This window comes from Phodopus roborovskii, unplaced genomic scaffold (genome assembly GCF_943737965.1).
Source record: "Phodopus roborovskii unplaced genomic scaffold, PHOROB, whole genome shotgun sequence".
In the NCBI taxonomy this organism is placed as follows: domain Eukaryota; kingdom Metazoa; phylum Chordata; class Mammalia; order Rodentia; family Cricetidae; genus Phodopus; species Phodopus roborovskii.
The window spans coordinates 22922459-22943608 of record NW_026126588.1 but is presented as its reverse complement, the minus strand read 5'-3'; the positions used below and the strand labels follow the sequence as shown (position 1 = coordinate 22943608).

At 44.0% G+C, this 21150-nt stretch overlaps 1 protein-coding gene across 1 annotated transcript in view; it reads right to left on the bottom strand.

Moving 5' to 3' along the window:
• Slc9a2 (solute carrier family 9 member A2) overlaps nucleotides 1–21150 on the bottom strand; it is a 71276-nt gene that overhangs the window by 35394 nt on the left and 14732 nt on the right. Inside the window, exon 2 of the mRNA XM_051204408.1 lies at nucleotides 2815–3278. Within this exon, the coding sequence (XP_051060365.1) occupies nucleotides 2815–3278 (464 nt within the window). The remainder of the gene's footprint in view (nucleotides 1–2814; nucleotides 3279–21150) is intronic.

The following is a 21150-nucleotide window of genomic DNA, read 5'->3' as shown; positions in this document are numbered from 1 at the left end:
CATTGTTCTAGGTGTCCCTAGCATAAATCTCACTCGGTGTGGTATTTAGTCAATGAGGGAAACATTAGGCAGTTTGTTATTTGCCGCCAGGTGAGCAAGTCTTGAGGGACAATTCTAATGTTCCACGAGAGTATGTTTTAAAGGAGCTTGCAAGCCACGGCGTGGCCTCCCACAGAAAACCACGAGGCTTGCTGGTTCTGGTTGTGGACAGGGCTACTTCCACTTTTACACACGACAATGTGCTTCTTCCTCTGTTCCTTCCTTGCCTTCCCAGGGGCAGCCATCTATCTCCCTTCAGAGCGCAGCTCACGGCTGTGCATCCTTGGGAGCAGGGGCAGGATGTGCCTCTGTATCCCCCATGCATCTGCACACTTTGGACAGTGAGTTAGCCAGATCCCTTCCTGAAATCTAGCTGGACGAGGCATCTTCTGAGTTGTAGGAAGGCCATAGAAACTGCCTGTGGCTCTGAAACCAGCCTAACTTTTGCTGAGATCCCTTAGAAGGGATCCAGCAAGGTGTCTTTATTTCCTTATGTGTTCACTCCAACAGTTCCACATTCACGGGTCCACAATCCTCTCCAGCAAGGGTAATATTTACATATAAATATAAGTTCCAATGGAATACCTGAATCCTGAGGAAATTAGAGTGAGTGATAAAATGTTTTTGCTGTTATGCAGTTTCCTAGTTAAAACTTAATACAAAAGTTAATGACAAATCGCCGTTAATAAATAATAGAATGTATAAATTAAGTTTTGTTCTTGCCTAAGTTAACCTGTTGTTTTAAAAGTATCTTAGGAGCTATCAAATTATTTCCTCCATGATACTATCCAGCTAGAGTTAATGAACATCCTTCCAGGCAAGAAGAATGTTTTATTTAGTTCAGGGATCTGCTTTTGCAGCTATAAATACAACTAACAGAGAATCATGCTTGTTTCCGTACACGCTGTCAAATGAGTCATGAATAACATTTGAAGGGTAAGAGCTAATGGGGAGAACATGCTTTAGCCTGTCCACCTCAGTTTCATCTATAATGTGGTACCGTTTTTATAGGTTGGCTAAGGAGCTGATCTTGAGGGAAGAATTCAGTAAGAGTCAATGGCTGTCACCCTTAAACCCTCACTATTGCCAACTAAATGGTTTACCGAGGCAGGATCGTTTGCCTGTAACTACAGAAGGGAGATCTCTCTAAAGGCCCCTGCATCCGGGGAGGCCCTTTCTTCTTGAGCCCACCACCCCTTGCCAGAGTTCAGAAGGCGGAAGTGAATTCTGCTGAAGTTAAGATCACAGCTGCCTTGGACCCTGTATGTGGCGTTTAAGAGAGAATTAAGGTTATAAGTGCTCTGTAAAAATAAAAGTCTGCCTATGGGAAGATGATGAGGGCCATGGGTAGGAGCAGAAGGTGGGCATCTGAGAAAAAAAAAATTCTCGACAGCCATCAACAGCAGTCACAATGTTCCCAGAGAGAACATTCCATAGTAGACATCACTTCAAGTGTTGTTTATGAGCAGATATTATAATGCATTATACGTCTTATATATACCAATGGCATCACTTCTTCCAGAGAGAACATTCCCTAGTAAATGTCACTTTACAAGTTTTGTATATTAGTATTCATCTATATATATATTATACACACACACACACATATATATATATATATATAAATGTCATTACTTCTCACAGAAATCTGAAATCCCTTGAACTATTATCAAAGACAATTACGCTTAAAAAAACATCACAGAGGTCAACCATCAGAGATACAAAGTCCACAATCATGTTTATGCTCCTTAATCTTGTATTTGCGCTTTGTATTTTATTAAGGTGCCAGCTGTACACTCTTTGTAGGGCCTAGTGAAAAACGAAAGAAAGAAGCTAAATGTGCCATAATAAATAAAATATGGGTAATTAATTAAAATGTGTATTAAGAATTTCAAGGTCACAACATATGCCCATCAATCCAAATGAAGGGCTCTGATATTATGAAATATGTACTCAATTTTCCAACCCTCCTCAGATACATAGTTACTAAAATCCTTAGACTCTCTTCAGTGACAAGTATCTTTGCAAGCTAATGACCGGTTGATGGCTGGCAGATTCAGCAAGATGAGATCTGAGCACTGGAAGGACCAAGGCAAAGTTCAACGCTTGAGACTTTCCGTCTCATCTCCCATTCTCGTGGTTGTTGGCACAGGATGATAAGGGTGGAAGGTAAAATTAATAACCTGTGGCCAATGATGTAATCAATCATGCCTGTGTTAAAAGAACACAAGGGGACATATTCAGAGGGCTCCTGGATAGCTGAACACATGGGAGTTTGATACGAACCTTCATGCCCTTTTGCTGGATACCGCCTCCATGTGTATCTTTTGCATTATCAATACACTAAACCAATGTGCATGAGCCTTGTGAGCTACTCCAGCAAGAAGGTGGCGTGAAAACTCGTACTGTAGAGCCCTTTGTTCAGAATCATGAGTGGATCGAACTAAGGTTTGCAGTTACCATCAGTTACCATCTGGAGATGGGTAAGAGACAGTCTGGGGGACAGAGGCCTCAGCCTGTGTGCCTGACACTATCTCTAGATAGAGTGTATCAGAAATGATTTGCCATAGAGGGAAGTCAGCTGATGTTCACTATAGAATGCATGTCTCCATTGCCGTGTGGGGAAATGCTTCCCTACATTTAATGTCACATCATGTTGTCAACGTAGAGCAAGAGAATCTTGGTTGTTTATAACCCCGCAAAGCCTTTTAAGACGTGAGTGATAGGTGACCCACACACGCTCAGTGATGTTCCGGGCACTTGTTTACTACTCACCACAGTGACGGCATCGTTAAGCAGAGACTCGCCGAAGACCAGGATATAGAGCTGTTCGTTGACGTGAATGTTCTCAAAGACAGCCAGCACGGCCACGGGGTCCACAGCTGAGATCAAGCTGCCAAAAAGCAGGTTCTGCAGCAGCGTGATGTCACTGAGGCCAAAGGCCTCGATCTGGCAGATGCCAAACAAAGACACCCCGATGCCAATGGAATTCCACAGCGTGCCTACCACAGCGTACCAGAAAATGGTGCCAAAGTTCTCAAAGAAAGGGCGAGTGGGCATGAAGTAGCCAGCGTCCAGAACGATGGGTGGCAGGAGATACAGGAAAAACACGTCCGTCTTCATGGCTGGGGGAGACTTTTCATCAACACCAAAGATAATCCCACCCAGTAGTAGTCCAACCATTATGAGAAGGCAGCTCTCGGGCACGATGGTGGGCAGCTTGTGATAGAGGTGGAAACCTGGGAAGAATTGCAGGGTCTGGGTTATGCAGGAATTAGAGAGAAGGGATGTTAGTCTCCAAGTCCCCATAGAACAGGTGGGCCAAACTTAAAAGAAAAATCTCCCAGATCACTGGAATTGGCTTCTAGATTGTAAAACGGCCCCCTTTAGACAAGTTATGTTTACTTGTTTACGTATGTGCAGGGAATACTATTGGAGCGCGAACTGAATTTTAAGCCAGAAATCAAATGCTAGAGGTACCCATTGTTTACATGGCACAATGCAGTGTGTGTGTGTGTGGGGGGGTTCCTAAACCTTTATTATGTTTCCCTTAAATACTGGGACTACGGAAATGGAATAAAACATTGCAATTTGTATGTGTGTGGTAGACACGGTCCTGTGTGTGCTGGCACACCTGGTTGAGAGAATGCCAGGACATATGTTTGCCTGGGATTGGGCAATCAATCCCCATCCCTTTTTTTCCCTAGGAGAGGTTTCTTCTCAGGTGTCAGAGGCACACCAGGGTCCTCCAAGGAGAAGGAGGTAGCTATTTATTTTCCCTCCTTCCTTTCCAGAGGCCACCTCCAGTGCTGTTCTTCAGGAGTGAGCTGCCCATGCTTGCTTTGTTTTTGTTGTTATTTAAGTTTTGGGTTGGGACAGGGTCTTTAGCCAGTGATGACTTAATCTGGACAGTGTATTCTAAAAATCTGTAAACTGCCCCAGCTCTGAGATGACAAACACATGCCAATGCACCGGGAGCTTTCTCCTGGATTCTGACTATCAGCCCTTAATGTTTTTACAGCAAGTACTTTTTTTTTTTTTAATGGAGCTACACCCTGCCCCCAGTCGCAAACGATGCCGTTTTTATTCTGAAAACAATTTAATTCTGTTCAGAACGTCTTCAGATGTAACGATTCATTTCATCTGACCGAAGCTTTAGTAGGAAGGCAAGGGAGTCATTTTTATGCTTTTAAAAGCCTAAGTGACAACCAAGGCTCAAAGCTCTCCAGGATCTCACCAACATGGTGAGTCACAAATCGTCCTTGAGATTACTACTGCTTTCTCTGCTGTTGGTTTTTTTTTTTAAATTAGTAATTTCTTTATCTTCAATCCTTTTATTTAAATCCCAAACATGTTTAATCCTTAAGGGAAAACGAAATCAACTCATTAGGATGTGTTAAATAACTGTCCATACACACCATGGACTTCCCCATCTGGAAGAGTACCCAAACAAGTGGCAAAAACAGGTGTATGTGTGAATTACCATACAAGGTAGGCTGAAGTCCCAATCAAAAACCTGATAGGTATAGAGCAGGAAAACACACAGAAGGAGCCGTCAATGACTAAACTCTTAGACAGGCATTGAAGCCTCCCAAGGAAGGAAGGATGGGAAGGGAATAGCAACCTCCTATCCTGTGCAGGAGCCCAGTGTGCTTTTTAACACAGAGAGTACCTGAGCAGGCTGTAGATAATAATAATAATAATAATAATAATAATAATAATAATAATAATAATGAGAGCCTATAATTGCGAGGTACATCATCCTGAGACCCTTCATATCCTCTTGAACCAAAGCAGAATTTGGAAAGGCTGTGGCTTCATGGGCTTGAGTCTCCTCCCAATTTCAGTATAACAGAGTGAAGAGGAAGGTGCCTGGAGAGATTACGACAGTGAAATTTAAACCAGGAACAAGATACGCTGCACAGCCTCAGCAATGCTGCCCTATTGAAGCCAACACTGCAGCAACCAGGAAACAGAAAGATTCAGAAGATTATGATGTCAGCAATGCTGGTGCAAAGATGACCAGAAAAGTCACCATAGGAATGAAAAAAAAATGGCTCCAGATCCCCAGGTGCAAGGTGTTCTGTGGCATCCTTCTGATGAGCAAATGCGTGCTACAGTGGCAAGCAGGAGGGAGATGCTGCCCTTTGGCACCCCATCGTCCCTAGGCTCAATAACTCTCCTCACCGCTCTCCTCCTATGCCACATTTCTCTCCACACACCCAGGCAGTCGGGGCGTCTGTATAATGTGATAGTGAGACTTGCCCAAATGGGAACACTGCTCCGTCTTTGAGACCCTCAAGACTCAACCTGTGGCTGAGGGATGTCAGGCTCCTTCCTCGCTCCCTGAGGGTCTAAGGCAGGCTTTTGCTCCTGCTCCTGTTTCCTGCCCTATGCAACTTACCACTTACTTCTGAGCTCCTCTCTCTCTCTCTCTCTCTCTCTCTCTCTCTCTCTCTCTCTGTGTGTGTGCGCGCGTGTGTGTGTGTGTGTGTGTGTGCGCGCGCGCTGTTCCAGGAAGAGGTTCCCCCGTAGTGTCTGGGAGATTCCTCCCTTCCTCCCTTGCCCTTCTGCCTTTTCTGCCATTTATTTAAGAGTGCAGCAGAGAGACTATCCCCGGAGACCAAGGGTTGGCACCTCGCTCTTAGACTCCCAGCATTCAAAAAGCACAAGAAAATAAATGTCTTCTCCTTCCAGTTACCCGCGCCCACTGGCCTATGGTATTATTGAAACAGCAGGAGGGGTCTAAGACCAAAAAGTGGCTTAAACAAGGGAGAGCGTGGAGGTGACAGTATATCCCCCAGAGGCTCACAGACACAGTTGTTTTAATGCGTGGAACGCTGTTACAAACAGGACTAAAGCCACAGCATGAAATACTCCATGAGCTGAGGCAATAGTATTCAGAGGAATACAAAATCCCAGTTTCTACGCAACAAAGTGAACATCTGTACGTGGGGTATTCAAATCATCTATTGTTGGTTGTTTTATTATGACAATTCAGCAGGCTGCAGTAATAAGTAGAATTAATGAAGCCAATGGGCACAGCTGTCGTCTGCCCGTGACCTCTGGCTGGCCCACTGACCTCAACAAAAAGTTCTCCAGAAATCCCATCTTCGTATCTCCCTGCATGCTGCCTCCTTACGCAGCCAGCATTTCCTGTATGATAAGGACATGCCAATAATAGCCTCCTGGGGCACCCAGGATCCAAGCCCAATCTATTCCCTTCTGGAACTCAGCCCTAAGCTGAAGGTTCCTTGCCACGGGCCTCCAAAGTTGCCACACTGGACCACTGTCCCAGCCAGGGATGCAGCTCTCCCACTCTGGGCATGGGAAGATGGCTGGATGGCTAGTTGCAGCCAGACTCCTCTTCCTCATCTGAGACAGTGAATTATATACCTCCCAGGTAAACATCTTCAACGATAACTGAATTGTTGACTGCACAACACAGCACTGTTCCTGCAACATCTCCAGTGCCCCGTATTTTAGCTGCCTCCTCTGGTCCGTAGGGAAAAACAAGACAGAGCACTGGTAACGATATGCAGACAAGCATATGGAACCCTAGGGGCAAAGTAGAACTGGAGGAGGCCTGTTTTCACAGACATCCACTCCTGTACTTCCCCAGCTCCCCCTCAGGGACCTGGGGCTCTCTCTCATGCAGGAGTGCGGCTCTGTCATCGCAGAAAGCACCTTCCGAGGCCCGTGAGTGGAGGACGGGAAGCTGTGCACATGGGCTGAAGCAAAGGACAGGAGACAGAGATGGTACCCAGGTAAACCAGATGGCAAAGCCTGCCAAGTTCATGCAGTGTGCCAGATTCTGACCAATAGCCAATAGGGGGCAGGGTGAAGGAACAAATACAACACAGCAGAAATAAGTGTGATGAAGGGAGCAAAAAAAAAAAAAAAAAAAAAACAAAGAGGAGGGAGAAACTCGAATACGGGAGGAGAATCAGTCGAAGGATGAAGTCAGGAATGGAGAGCATCAAGCAGGAATACTCGTGAGTCAAGAGAGAATTCATATACTAAAAACGAAATCTTTTCTCCTGTGTTTCTAAATGCTTATGGCTGTCAAAATGGACCCGAGTGACCCTCTCCTGAAGTAAGACGGTAGCTGCTAAATCTGCCCAGTTGTTCCATGATCGAGAAGGGATTAAGTAAAGGGCTGTCACAGGGGTCCTCAGCTGTCGGGGGACTCGGGGGACAGAGTCAGAGAGAGCACAGTGTGACCCTCAGCTGGTAGATAAGACTTTGTACACCCCATGCCTGTGATTGTGTGAGCACATAATCAGCACAATGGCTTCTTCAACCGGCTTCTTAAACATCGCTATTCACAGAAAAAGAAAAAGAAAAGAAAGTCAGCGTTGGCAAAGGCATACGCATATACTTCTCTCCTCGAGTGTTTTTGTGAAGGTGAGGTTAACTTTAATAGACGGGAGTGTCTGGGCCCGAATAGTCGGTCCACCTAATATAATGGAGAAATGATCAGTCATCGGAGAGAAACACTAAGTGGAACGAGGGATGATTTTTATGAGGCAGACCTCATAAAAAAGAGGGAGTTAGGATGACAGAGACCCTGCTGTGCAGTTCCGAGAGTGGCCGAGCTTTTCAGGACAGTGCCAGGCAGCAAGTGCTTTTAGCTTGCAGACCATATTTTAGTTTGTCTTTACAGTGCAAATGAATCCACGAATTTCTGGTAGCAGTAAAGTGAATGCCCTCGGCCCTGTCCCAGTGAAACTCGATTCACACACACTGAAACTACAATTCCATACATCTCCACATGCTGCCATGTTCTTAGTCAGGTGATAAAGCGCCAAACCACAGGCGGTATTTGGACTCCAGGCCGCTCTGCGCTCACCTACCCAGGTGCAGCCTATCTGTATTTCCTGGTAACTTCTGTTTATTGTTTGGAAGGGGGTACCGTAAGTCTTTTCATTCAATTTTTATTACCAGCATATAAAACTTTGCAATGACAGTGCCTTAAATTTTTATTGTTTTATTTTTATTGTAACAAGTCTCAGTGGGTGAAGAGGAGAAGAAACACATAAAAGCACAATGTGAAAATACTCTTCCTCAGGAGTGACACGAGTTTAATTTCTCTCTACATACTAGTGTGGAAATAAGCAGGGTTTAAACTCTTAGCATCTGCATCAAAGTAAAATCACTGAGATTAATCTGCTATATTGTCTAACTGTGGCAACAATCGCCTATTTATCAAATTCTGGGAAGAGGCTAAAGACAGGGAAAAAAAAAGAAAAGAAAAAATAAAATAAAAAAAAAAAAAAAAAAAAAAACAGGAAGCTTCCAGATAATAGGATCCACCACCAAAGAGCAACAATGTAAAAGTCAGGATCAGGGAAAAGCATAAAATAAATAATAAATAAATAAATAAACCTAAAAAACAACAAGAAAATAAAAACCAACCAGGAGAAACACACAGTTGCAACCAGCTCAAGGCAGGTGTGTACACACACACACACACACACACACACACACACACACACACGAGACAGAGAGAGAGAGAGAGAGAGAGAGAGAGAGAGAGAGAGAGAGAGAGATCAGCTCAAAGTGAGCAGGTGAGTAGCATAAAGGATCAGTTAAGCCCCCAGGGGAGACACATTAGTGTTAGCTAAGGACTAAGGATGGGTGCGCATGTTCTAATTTCATGTTATTCTTGCTCTACATTTTAAAGGGGATTGAATGTGTGTGTGTGTGTGTGTGTGTGTGTGTGTGTGTGTGTGTGTGTGCGTGCATCTATTGGCTCAACAAATATTTGCCAAGCTCTGGTTAAGCACAGGACAATGACATGTGGACCCTGAGGAGGGAGGCTCTTGTGTGATGACAGTGGCTACCTGGCCCACACTGGCTCTGGGGCCAGTGAGCCTCAAAGGAAGTGATTTCTAAGTCAGTCACGCCTTCCTGAGCAGGGGAAAAAGAGAAGGGCATGGAACAAAGACTACTGGGGGAGGGGTTGTCGTTAGGTATGCGCAAGAATAAACAAGTCCATCTAAGTCTAAAATATATTTATTTTTAAAGTGTCTCTGTTTATACATCAACTGAATACGCACCTACAGAACCAGAATTGCAGCAAGCAATTAGCCAGACAGAACAAACAAAATAGTAGCTTGATTTCTTTTTTAACCAGATATCCCAACAAATTCTTTGTTGTTGTTTGTTTTTTCGAGACAGGGTTTCTCTGTATTGCTTTGGAGTCTGTCCTGGAACTGGCTCTTTAGACCAGGCTGGCCTTGAACTCACAATGATCTGTCTGCCTCTGCCTCCTGTGTTCTGGGACTAAAGACATGCGCCAAAGACCGGTTTCCAACAAGTTCTTATCATAAGTAAAGACTGAGTACAATGTATTTCCGAAAATAAATTATATTAGGTAAGCTACTAACTCAAACAGTTAAGTCATTAGGCAAATAAATAATATGCGAAATACATGGGATTTAATGAATACAGCAGAATTAACTGAATACATTAAAATTTTTACCACCGGGAGTGTAGACTTGTTGTAGCATTTAGTCACAAGCTAAGGCTGAAAGATGAATTTAACAATCACCCCCCATCACATACGATACAGCTCTGTGTACAAAGGCTTTCTTCTAACTGAGCAACTCCACCTATGCATCTGTAGAACACTCACCATAATAAAATGATTGCAAAATTACAAAACACCAAACACTGTCCAAAGTGTTCTAGAGTAGAACTTGGATGGCATTTAATTTTCCCAGGTGACTGAACCTCGTAGAGGGAAGTGAAAGCTAATCAATCCTCCTTCCAGAATGGACTTTAGAAAGGGACAAAGACAGGAGTTGAACCCCTAATCGCAGATTTATCGAGCGCCTCTTGTAGATAAGGATTGCACGAGTTTGATCACAAATGTACCTCATATCCAGGGACTGTACCTCTAGTCCAATAGATGAGCGTGACAAATGGCACCACAGAGGAGATACAGCAGGAGGGGAGAGCGACTCAGACGAGGACCCAAGAAAACCTCAAGAGTTGGGGGTGGTCTTAAAATTGACCAGTGAGAATTTCTCCATTCCTATAGTAACGAAGCAAGAAGCAAGGCTCAAAGAAAGACTAGGTCCAGGAGAATGTGTGTTGTGACTGGATTGGAGGGGCGTGAGGCTGCAACCAAATAGCAAGGATCCCTGCTGCACAGAACATGAGAACACTAACTGTCCAGCCCCCTCTGTACCATGACAAGTGAAGAAATCTTGACGTCACCTTGTTTTCATGCATACAGAAACAGAGAGAGAAGCCCCTTCCAAGAAACCAGAGGTTACAAGTTAGAAGTAAGAAAATCAAGACTTTCCAAGAGGTAAAACAAACAAATGGGTATGATTAACCTTCCGTGTAAAGAAAAAAGAAGTTGTCTATAAACACAAGACTATTATAAGTTTTTGGCATTACCCAGACCCCATGCAGACCTGTCTGTGCATGGACCCGTGGAAGATGGGTTCAGCATCTAAATGGCAGAATGGTCACTTAGCAATAAAAGGAGCACACTCTGATAATAAAGGTCTGTATCTCTTCAGATAATATACTCGTATGATTGGAAAGTCAAGAAATTTTGCACTGATGACATTTATTATGACTCTATATATGATGCAGAAAAACAGGAGGAAGTAGAAATCAGTATGCCATTAAATTATTTTTGTTTCATCTAATCTATAGTTCTTGAGGCCCCTTTCACACACTAGTTATTGTGGCTGATACTAGCGAAATAGTGGCCATCCAATGGTCAGGAACAGAAGTTAAATGGATACACAGAAAGGTAATTAATTATTAGCACAGAGTGGGAAGCAGAGAAGTATAGGAGAGTTCTTCTGATGAATATTTCATATCTCAGTGACATGGAGGTACCAAATCATGGTACATGTATTTCCGTAAACATGAATGAAAAGCACAAAGACAGAGCCCTTGAGCTGGGAGCCTTCTGGTCAACCAGGCCTGTCTGGCAGGAGTTCAGAGATGGAAAACAAAAACAAAAACACAATAGTAAGACAGGCAAATGCTAGGACATGCCAAGTCTGGGGCCAGAAGATTTTCGATGTTTTCCGAGGGTAATGAGGAGCCCTAGGAGGCTCATGAGTGGAGGCACACATGGCTGGAGTCATGTCGTATTTGAGAAACTGGGTAGTGGTCCTCATTAAGAGGGACATGAGTGAGTCCCTCATTAAGGGGGTCACATGAGTGAGTCTGGATACTGTTGCTCCGACATAGTATGATGTTGGCCTGGAGAGTCCTGATACACGGGTGTTGGTCAAGGGCAAATTCAGTTTTAGTTCAACCAACTTGATGTTGAGTAGGTTATTGTTGAAATGGAGAACAACAGGAAGAGATGCAGCAAACACCAATCGGAAAGTTCTTAAACAATATCATTCTGCCTTAACATATCGATAACATGTTTACCAAAAGAAATGGTAGGCAAATCTGTAGACTTCCTAAAGCTGTGATGTCAGACCAGCTCTGACTCACTTCAATATACACTACCATCTGATTTTATTGCACCTTGAATGAATCACAAGAATGAAACTATAAATCCAGTTAATGGTACATAAAGCCATAAGAATGTCTCATAAAGAAACAGGCCAGATACCAATGAGGACAGACAGCATAATTAGACTGTTGTTACAGAATCGTGGTGTAGATAACAAGACATAACTAAATTATAAACAGAAGTTTCTTTATAGTTCAACTGTTAAAAAAAAAAGACTCTAGATGGATTGGAGTGTACACACCTGTAATCACAGCACTTGGGAGGAGGAGGCAGGAGGATCAGGCTTTCCATGTCAACCTCAGCCATGTAGAAAGTTCAAGGCAAACCTAGACTACGTGATATTGATCTCAAAATAACAAACAATCATCAGGTAATCATCACTTTAGAGGTGGAAGGTTGTCTCCAGTGACGAAGGTAGACAATATTAAGATAGAGAATGTTTATGCCTTCATTGTAACACAAAAAGAGACATGTAGATCAGTAGAATAAAACAGAAGGCCCAGATGTGAACACACACACACACTGAGCTACAGCTACCTCATTTTTGATAAAGATTCTGACAGTATACAATGAAAAAAATGGGCATCATGAACAAATAGTGCTTGCAAAACTGGACATTTGTGCATTGAATAATGAATTTGGTCCTGATCTTTTACCCTTTATAAATATGAACATAAAATGGAGCAAAGACCTTAACATAAAACCTGAGACTCTGCAGCTGCTAAGGAGAGGGGAGGAGAATACTTCAGCACGTGGGTATGGGCAAGCACTTTCTGAATAGGACTTCCATTGCTGAAGAAATAGCCAACGCTAGACAGAACTTCACGCAAGGACACAATCCAGCAAAGAGACAGCCTCTAGCGGAGGATGTGGAACTACAGTATACAAAGAACTCAAAACACTAAATGGCAAACCAACAGAACCACAATTGATAAACAGTCTGATCAAAGTAATTCCAATGTTGGGGATTCTATCTTACCCCCAGTCAGAATGGCAGTGTGGCTCATGAAAACAAACAATACACAAATGTTGGCCCTGTGAGGATGAGGTCTGAAGGGAACCCCTATAAACTGCTGGGGAAATCTAAACTAGCCCAGCGCCTTTGAAAATCAGCAAGAGGTTTCCTCAAAACACTTAACAAACCCTCCATGTGACCCAGCTAAGACACTCCTGCGCATTCCCCGAAGGACCCCAAGTCAGCCCATCACAGAAGTGTCTGCACGTAGGTGTTTAATGGGACAGGGTTCCCACTAACTGATGAGACATGTGCATGACAGACTCTTTCCAGACAAAGACCACAGTTAGGTCTTTGATTGTCTGCACCCGGCAGCATTTCCTGGCTGTTGCTACTTCAGTTCCAGTCTAACGGAAAAGTTTAAACTCACCTTAGTGAGAGTCTGAAGAAATTAAAAGGTAAGAAAATTAAGCTTAAAAAAAGATGAACAGATTTTTATCCCTGATAAGATGGAGTACATTTCTCTGTTCTCGTTTGTCTGGACCAAAAAGTTCAGACATTAAACATAAAGCAAACAGGCAGAGAAGACGGAAGACATGAAGAATAGTGGTTCCAGTTCCCAGGTCTGAGAATAACAGAGCAGCTTTTAAAATGATGTTGTTTGTATGGGTGTTGCGCCTACATGAACGTCTGAGGACCGAGTGCATGCAGTGCCCACAGAGGATGAAGACAGACACTGGATGTCCAGGATTCAGAACGGCAGAGTTGCAAGCCATCATGTGGGTGCTGTGAACCAAACTGGGTTCTCTATAGAGCACCGTACGCTTAGCCACTGAGCCATCTCTCCAGCCCCTTGTTTGTTTGTAGAGTTTTCTCGGGATGGGGCGGGGGCAAGAGTATTGTTTTTCCTTATAATGTCTTCATACTTGAACTAAAGAAGCCAGAGTCAAGAGATCCCAGTGGATAGAGACAAAGACCTAATAATGGTCTGCTTTATCTGGACAAGAGACTTAGAAAGAATCCAACCTAGCAAGAACGAGAGGTTTCAAATAAATAACTGCTCGACTCCAGCCAAACGGTACAGAAGAAACTGTGATCTTACCCCTAGGAGGTCTGATCAAGCCTTCTAGAGTCCACCCTCACAATAGTGCTGTTATCACCAGCTTGCTGGGGCATCTGAAAGGGAGAATGTGGGATTTTCCTTTCTCCTACATGGCAGTGAGACTTTCTCAGTCAGTGAATCCCATTTGGAGGACACAAGTTACACGGTCTCCAAGTCTTTGCCGGAGAAAAAGTAAGGAAGCTACAAATCTCCTGTGCTATGCAAGACAAGAGCTATCACTACAGAGAGCCTGTCATCAAATTATTTCACTAAAATTAAGGTGGCAGCTTTTATATGGTACATCCTTCACAAAGAAAAAAAATTGCTTTTATTTTTATCCTTCCTCCCCAGTGTTAAAAAGTAATAGTGTGAAAAGCAAAATGAAATGTTGACTGAGCTGCATAAACACCGCTGAATAAACAGAAAATGGGCTGACCTGCTGGGACGTATACTTGCTGGTAGGCTTAGGCACTATGTGCTAAAACCCAAAATATAATATTGACTGATCTGTTGACACAGAGTGTGAACTGGGTCTCTCTTTAAAGCAGTTTGGAGTCCATTTTGAAATGTTTGATGCATGAGCTATTTAAAAAAAGTGTGTGGGGGGGAGGGAGGGAACCCATGAGATTTGTTGGTAATTCAAAGGAAAGCATAACTTATAAAATATGCTCAGAGCACAAAGTGAAATAACAGGGAAATGCTGGAATATAATGTTGGAGTGATAATATGCTGCCATGGTATCTCCATCTCCCACAGCACGTGTGTTTATCCTAAGTCCGCTTCTTTCAGAATGCTCAATGAAAAGGAACACAAGAATCATTATAATATGAAAGTGGGTAGATTCATTGATCTTTCTCCCTAGCTACAGGAAACTGCCTCTTTTCAGCAGTAAGTAAAGTCTTCATTTAGGCAACTAATTACTGCCAGAGGGCCGGGTTGCAGCGCAATGTTACCGCTCTTGCTTAGCGTGCAGCCAGAGCCTTTGTATGTATTTATCTTTATAATTGCATGCTGGAAAAACACTAATTTTCATCAGTGTTGATTTGGCTGCCAAATAAATCCCCACTCACCTTGAGTGCACGAAGATCCCACACACCCTTAAGTATAACCTGGTGCTAAGTCCCAGAACTGAGGAAGGTCCTTTGTTTCGGACTTTTGTTTGTTTGTTTTGCACTTTATGGGGCTGTGAAAGACTACATACACACTCAATGGAAACCAGACTTGGAATAGTGATCCTTGCTGAGCTGCATGGACCAGCTCTCTCTCTGGTCTACTGATACTCAGCTCCCATTCAGGAGAAAGAGCCAAGGCAGTTGCTATGTTTTTAAGCTCTGCTGTTCTGCAGATCAGGTTTATTAATTGTGTTTTCAACTTATGATATTTTTGGCTTAACATTAGCTTATTGGGACCTAATTCATTGTAAACTGAGCATCCACAACAGAAACAAAACATCACATTACATGACAAATCTCAGACTAGCTTATAAGCTGGGATGTCACAGTGGCCTGCCTGTTAATTGGCCTATGGAGTAGTTCCAAAATTGAGCTCGTCTTGGGAAATGGAGAGGCTTCTTATTTAAATTTCCTATGTCTCAAAAAATCAGCAGGATTGGGCCCTTGCTCTGTCTGCTAATATGTGCAAGATGTCAACCACCAAGAACCAAGCAGTGGTACTTGTTAGCCGGGTTAGTGTTCAGCGGGTCCTGCAGATCCTCTGCCCCCATTTCCTACCCTTCCTATCCTAGCGTGAACACAAAACACAATCAAGCATCATCAGGGATGATTTTCACCTAAAGTGAAGTTTGAGAAACCCAAGCATCAGAAGCTACGGTGGCTATGATGGAGAACCCTTCCCATTTTTCTCTCTGTTCTTTGATGAGTCCCAGCTTTACATTTCAACCACAGAAATGGGAATGAACCTTAGACTCTGATAGCCCATGATCTATCAGATAGACTTCTATCTCCTTGAGCATATAAGTGAAGATTTGGTTGCTCAGAGCCTCAGGTACCTTTGTCCAGACTCTATCAATGGAATAAGGTCACTGCAGATTCAGGGCACAACAGAGAGCTGCTGAAGTTTACTTCCCTGAGAGTAGGGGGCTTACGAGGTGAACAGACAGTTTGGCAGCCTCAGCTGCATGCAAGGCAGCTGAATCTGAATCTGATCATAGAGCCAGGGCTGGAAAGAGATTTTGACTCACACCCTTGTATAATTATTGGCTGCATTCAATCCTTCCTTCAATCTCAGACTAGGATTTACAATCTAGGAAATTATAAAAAATTAGATCAACTCTTCACAGGATATTTTAGTTTATAAGAAGTTGGGTTCAATGAATTAAGCATCTGTGAAATGAGTCAAAAATTCTTTTCAGTAGATTCCTCCAATATCCATAACTAGAAATTTCATATTTAGTCTTCTCATCAGAAACTTGGTAGTCATATTCACAGAATCAAAGTTTGTTGAATATGTAACATATGAAGATAAGTATGTGTACTTATACACACATATACAAAGGGAGGAAGGAATGAGGAGAGAGAGAGAGAGAGAGAGAGAGAGAGAGAGAGACGCTTCGTAGAATCCCTTGCTTTCAATACTGATAGAGGGTTTCCACTGTGGCAAAAGGACATGTCCCCTAGGGTCAGAGACAGAGATGCCTGAGACATTGCTTTCAGTAATTTTATATAAACAAAAATTGAAAGAATTTGCCCACTAATAACCCTGTTTTGTCCCCCACACAGAGGTGTTTTGGAAGTATTGTGCTTTGAGAAATGAGGGGGGAAACAACTAATAATGAATAATACATCAGCTCATAGGGAACTTAAGCAGAGCCTCTGGGGCTAGGGTCTCTCCAGGGTCCTCAAGTTAGTTCTGGGTAGTAGATTCCCAGGTGAAGTCTCTTGTGTGCCAAGAGTGCTGTGTCTGTACAACAGACACTGTAAAAGGAACAGTTTTGTTGCTATTGTTATTGTTGCTGTCTCTCTCATGACATAATGGCATGGTATAGCCCTCCAATACATTCCTAAATATATTTCAGTGATATGACAACCACGGACATCCCCGGGTACTAGCAGTGGTGACCCCTTTGGTGATACAAAAACTCTAAGCTTTTCCAGAAATTTTAACACCCAGGCACACACGAGAGAGGGAATGATGGTTAATCTTTATTAACACTGGTTATTTGGGTGGATTATATTATTTGGCTGGACTTAAAGTCACCAAGGGGACACACTCTGGATACTCTGGGCTTGTCTGTGAGTGCTTCAGCAGTGCTGAGTTAATGTTACTCAGCAGGAGGCAAAAACCCATCCTGAATGTGGATCACACTATCCAATGGGCTTTGGTCCTAGGATGACTAAAAGGGGAAGAGAGGAGAAAGCAAGTTCAGTAGTGGCATTTGCCTCTCTCTGCCTCCTGTGGACGTTGTGTGACTAGCCATCTCACCACATGCATTCTCTGACATACCCGACAAACCATGACCCAACATAAGCCCTGTGCCATCGAATAGTGGGAGTATATAATTTGTCTTTACTCAATGGAGTTAAAAGATTGTCTTGAGCTTCAGGCAAGGCTACAGTATAGCCTCTGGGATTTTGGAAAGGGCTATGACTGTTAAACGATGATGGAGACTTGTTAGAGGTGGGCTGGACACGTCTTAAATTATGAGATAAACACAAGACCTGAGGGATGAGGCTGGGGGATGCTTTGACTTGAAGTGATGTGTTTGTGTGTGAAGTTGAGAAAGGATAGACTTTGGCTCTTTGATCTTCCTTGCCAGCTTTGGCTAGATTTAGAATCAACCAGGAGACACACCTCTGGGCATGTGAGGGCATTTCCAGAAAGGTGTCACTGGAGAGCGAAAGCCCACTCTGAATGTGAATGGCACCATCTCATGGGCTGACGGGGGGGGGGGGAGCTGCTGAGCTTACAGCTGAAGGACAGAGGAGATGTCACACAGAAATCCATATACAAAGGAACACCGGGCTTCTCTGTCAAACACGGGACTCACTTTTGACTTGGGCTAATTGATAGTTCTGAACTTTATATGAAGTTCAAACCAATTATGTACCTGGACAGAGTGGCCACTTCCTGCTGACGGATATAACCTCATCATCTCAGATTACTCCAATCCACTCATGAGCCTGGGGTTGGGCGGGGCGTGGAAGGGCCATCCTCTGCTTTGGAAGATGGGCAGAGTTTTCCACTGGCACACTCAGACGCTCAGCATTTAGCAGAAGGGTATTGTTTCTGCTGGCATCCAGGGAACCTTGCACAGTTCTCTTGGAGCCCAGCGCAATGAAAACAAAATACAGGAAAGACACCTTTAAGAAAGCCCGGTAATTAGAACTGGCCGAGTTGTGTCACACTGTAATAATAGCAATGACCCTGGACACGTTGCAAAGTTTTCTGTGCATATCCTGTCTGGGTGTGAAATGTGCACATTTTCGAGAGGAAAAGAGTCATGCTCAGATGCCAGGGGAGTTTCTCATATAGCCAGGTGGGAAATGCGATCCCCCTTCTGTTGAAACAGAGTGCTGCCCTTGGACATGCTAAGTATTCTTACTTAGAAAAGTCCTGGTCTCATGTTTCATGGGAGAAGCCCAAGTAGAGGTCATTCAACTTGTGGGGAACCTGCTGAGACATTTTTATAATCTCTAAGTCTCTCCTAGTGTTCAAGGCATCCCGCAGTGTGTCTTGCCTCCCCGCCTTCCCCACCCCCCCAACCCCGACTCCACACACTTAAGAAACACCATTTAACAAAATCGCTTAAGAGGGGACAGTTCAATATGAAGCAATTCCTCCCAGTTGACAGGTTCCAGTGTGGGAGCATTATTTAGATAGAATTAGATCCGGATGTCCATAAGTTCCAGCTACTCTTTCTGAAAAGGTTGGTTGCACAGTTCAGCTAAGGGGAGGAGCATGATGCTGGCTTGGCAGCGACAAGATCTTGGGTGTGCTTTAACCTGAACTTAACACCTTCCATGCAGGCCTACAGTCCAAAGTGACTTTCACTCTATTGCTCAAATCCTAGGCTCTCTCTCTCTCTCTCTCTCTCTCTCTCTCTCTCTCTCTCTCTCTCACTCAGCCCATGTGTTAGTAAATGATTGATGCTGATTTGGGGTTTCGTTGTTTGTGTCCTGCTGTCCTTACAAGTTTTCCCAAGGAGGTCCACCACACCCTTGCAACCACCTTGGGTGGGGACTTCCATTTTATGGTTGGATTTTGTTCCTTTAGGAGTCTGGCTGCTAAACAAAGTGACGAGCTACTTAAAATAAATAGATGGAGGTGTAGGAGAGGAATCCACAATTGCCAGGCATAGCTATCTAATTTCACTTTTCAATTAAGTGGTTGCTAACATTCTGCAGCAGTCACCACTAACTCACAGGGCATGGGAAATAATTGTACTCTGGGGGCTGCTGCAGAGCCCAGGGAGTGGACCGTGGTGGCTTGAGTGAGAATGGCTGGCCCCCATATACACACACACACACACACACACACACACACACACACACACACACACACGTGAGGTCCTAGTCTTCAATTGGTGGAACCATTTGGGAATGATTAGGAGATGTGGTGGTCTTATTGGAGAAGCTATGTGCCTCATCATTCCAGTTAGCTCCCTCTGCCTCTGTCTCTGCCCCTCCCTCTCTCCCTCCCTCCCTCCCTCCCTCCCTCCCTCCCTCCCTCCCTCCCTCCCTCTCTCTCTCTCTCTCTCTCTCTCTCTCTCTCTCAGCCCAATGGTTGTTATCTCACCACGGTAGCTCCCAGTACTGCTCCACAGCAGCCATGCTGCCCTCCTCCCCAACATGATGGTCACGAACGAACGCACCCTCTGAAACTGTAAGTCAGTCTCCCATTGAGCGTTTTCTTTTGTAAGTCATCTTGGTCCTGCTGTTTCTTCAAGGTAGTTTCATCCTTCCATCGGCTTTGCCGCCTCCCTGTTTCTGATTACCTGGGTGGGTGTCTTCATATTTGCCTATGGCTGCAGACTAGGGGGGGCTGTCATGGTGCCTGGCTGAACAGAGGTGTTTTCAGGGCCCAAGGGGGATCGCAACACTCCACCGTAGTTACTATCCTCATTAAATTAATCGTCAAACCAGTTGACTCACTTGACGGACTAAGGCAAGGCTGGAGTGTTGCCAATTGTCCTGAGATCTAGGAACTATCATGGCCTGCTGCCTTGATGGGCCTCAAAACAAAGACCTGAACCATCATGTGCCATCCCTGCACAGGAAACGAAGTCCCGAAGCACAAAGATCACCTATCTTATCAATCAGCTCTCCAGCAAACAATCAACAGCCATGGATGGACTTAGAGCAGTGCTTCTCAACCTGTGGGTTGCGACCCCTCTAGCAAACCTCCATTCCCCCACCCCACCCCCCAAAAAAGTTTACATTGTATTATGATTCGTGACAGTAGCCAGATTGCAGCTATGAGGCAGCAACAAAAGTAATCTTATTTTGGGAGTGGGGGTGGGGGGAGATCACCACAACACGAGGGAATTGTATTGAAGGGCTGCAGCATCAGGAAGGTTGAGAACCACTGCCTCAGAGTGTTTGTACATGAGTATCAGCAGGAGAGCAACACAAGATAAAAGAAACCCTCTCCCGAGGAACAAAGGAGATTGCAGTTGTGAAATAACTGATAAAATAAAGGAAGTTCTGGTTTTAACTATACACATTGTAGCAAGTCAAACACAAGAGGCCTGTGTCCCAGGGCCTGTGCCCTGAGCTTCTGTGGATGCCGAGGCCAGTAGCTCAGTCATACATAAACGGCCAGAGTACTCAAAGCTGAGATCTGGTAGGCCCAGACAGCAGAACACAGGTACCCTCCAGGGCTGTTTCACACAGACAGGATGTGTTCCGATTTCTTTGAAGCCTTGAATCCCTGAGCAGCCATGAGCATCATCTTCTAGACTCTTTAAAGCAGAGTTAGGAAAGATGGGGGGGGGGAGTGCTCTGCTACGGAAGCAGCCCCAAACTGATGCTATAAATGCATTCTTGCCAACTGTGACGACCAGGAGGGAAAATCAGCTGGAAAAAGACGAAAGCTCAATTCACCGCTGCACACGGGCTATCTTATCTCCTGGAAATCGGGGCAGAAAGATCAGAAGTTCTATGCCAACACACAAGACCGTGTCTCAAATAAAAAACTAAACCTTTCCACTCCCTATGTGACCATCAACAGTCTATCATGGGTATGTGGGGGGGGGAGGTGACTAATGAGGTCTCACACCTCCCTGAAGCCCTATAGGCACTGATGGTTGTTAGAAGAGGCACAAATCATAGTACTTGTGGTGTGGCCACTGGTGTTTCTTTCTAAGGGGATAATCCTCCAGTGATACTCATCTGTGCCTGTTCTGCCCTAATTGTATGCAGTGGGACAGTAGTTCATCAGGAGTATGGAGAGGATAAGGGAAAACAGTGAGATCTATCTATCTAGCTATATATGTGTATATATATATATAATATATTTATATAATAAATATATCTATACAATATATTGTATACATTATATTCTAGTGTATTTTATATTACTGTCACATCTATA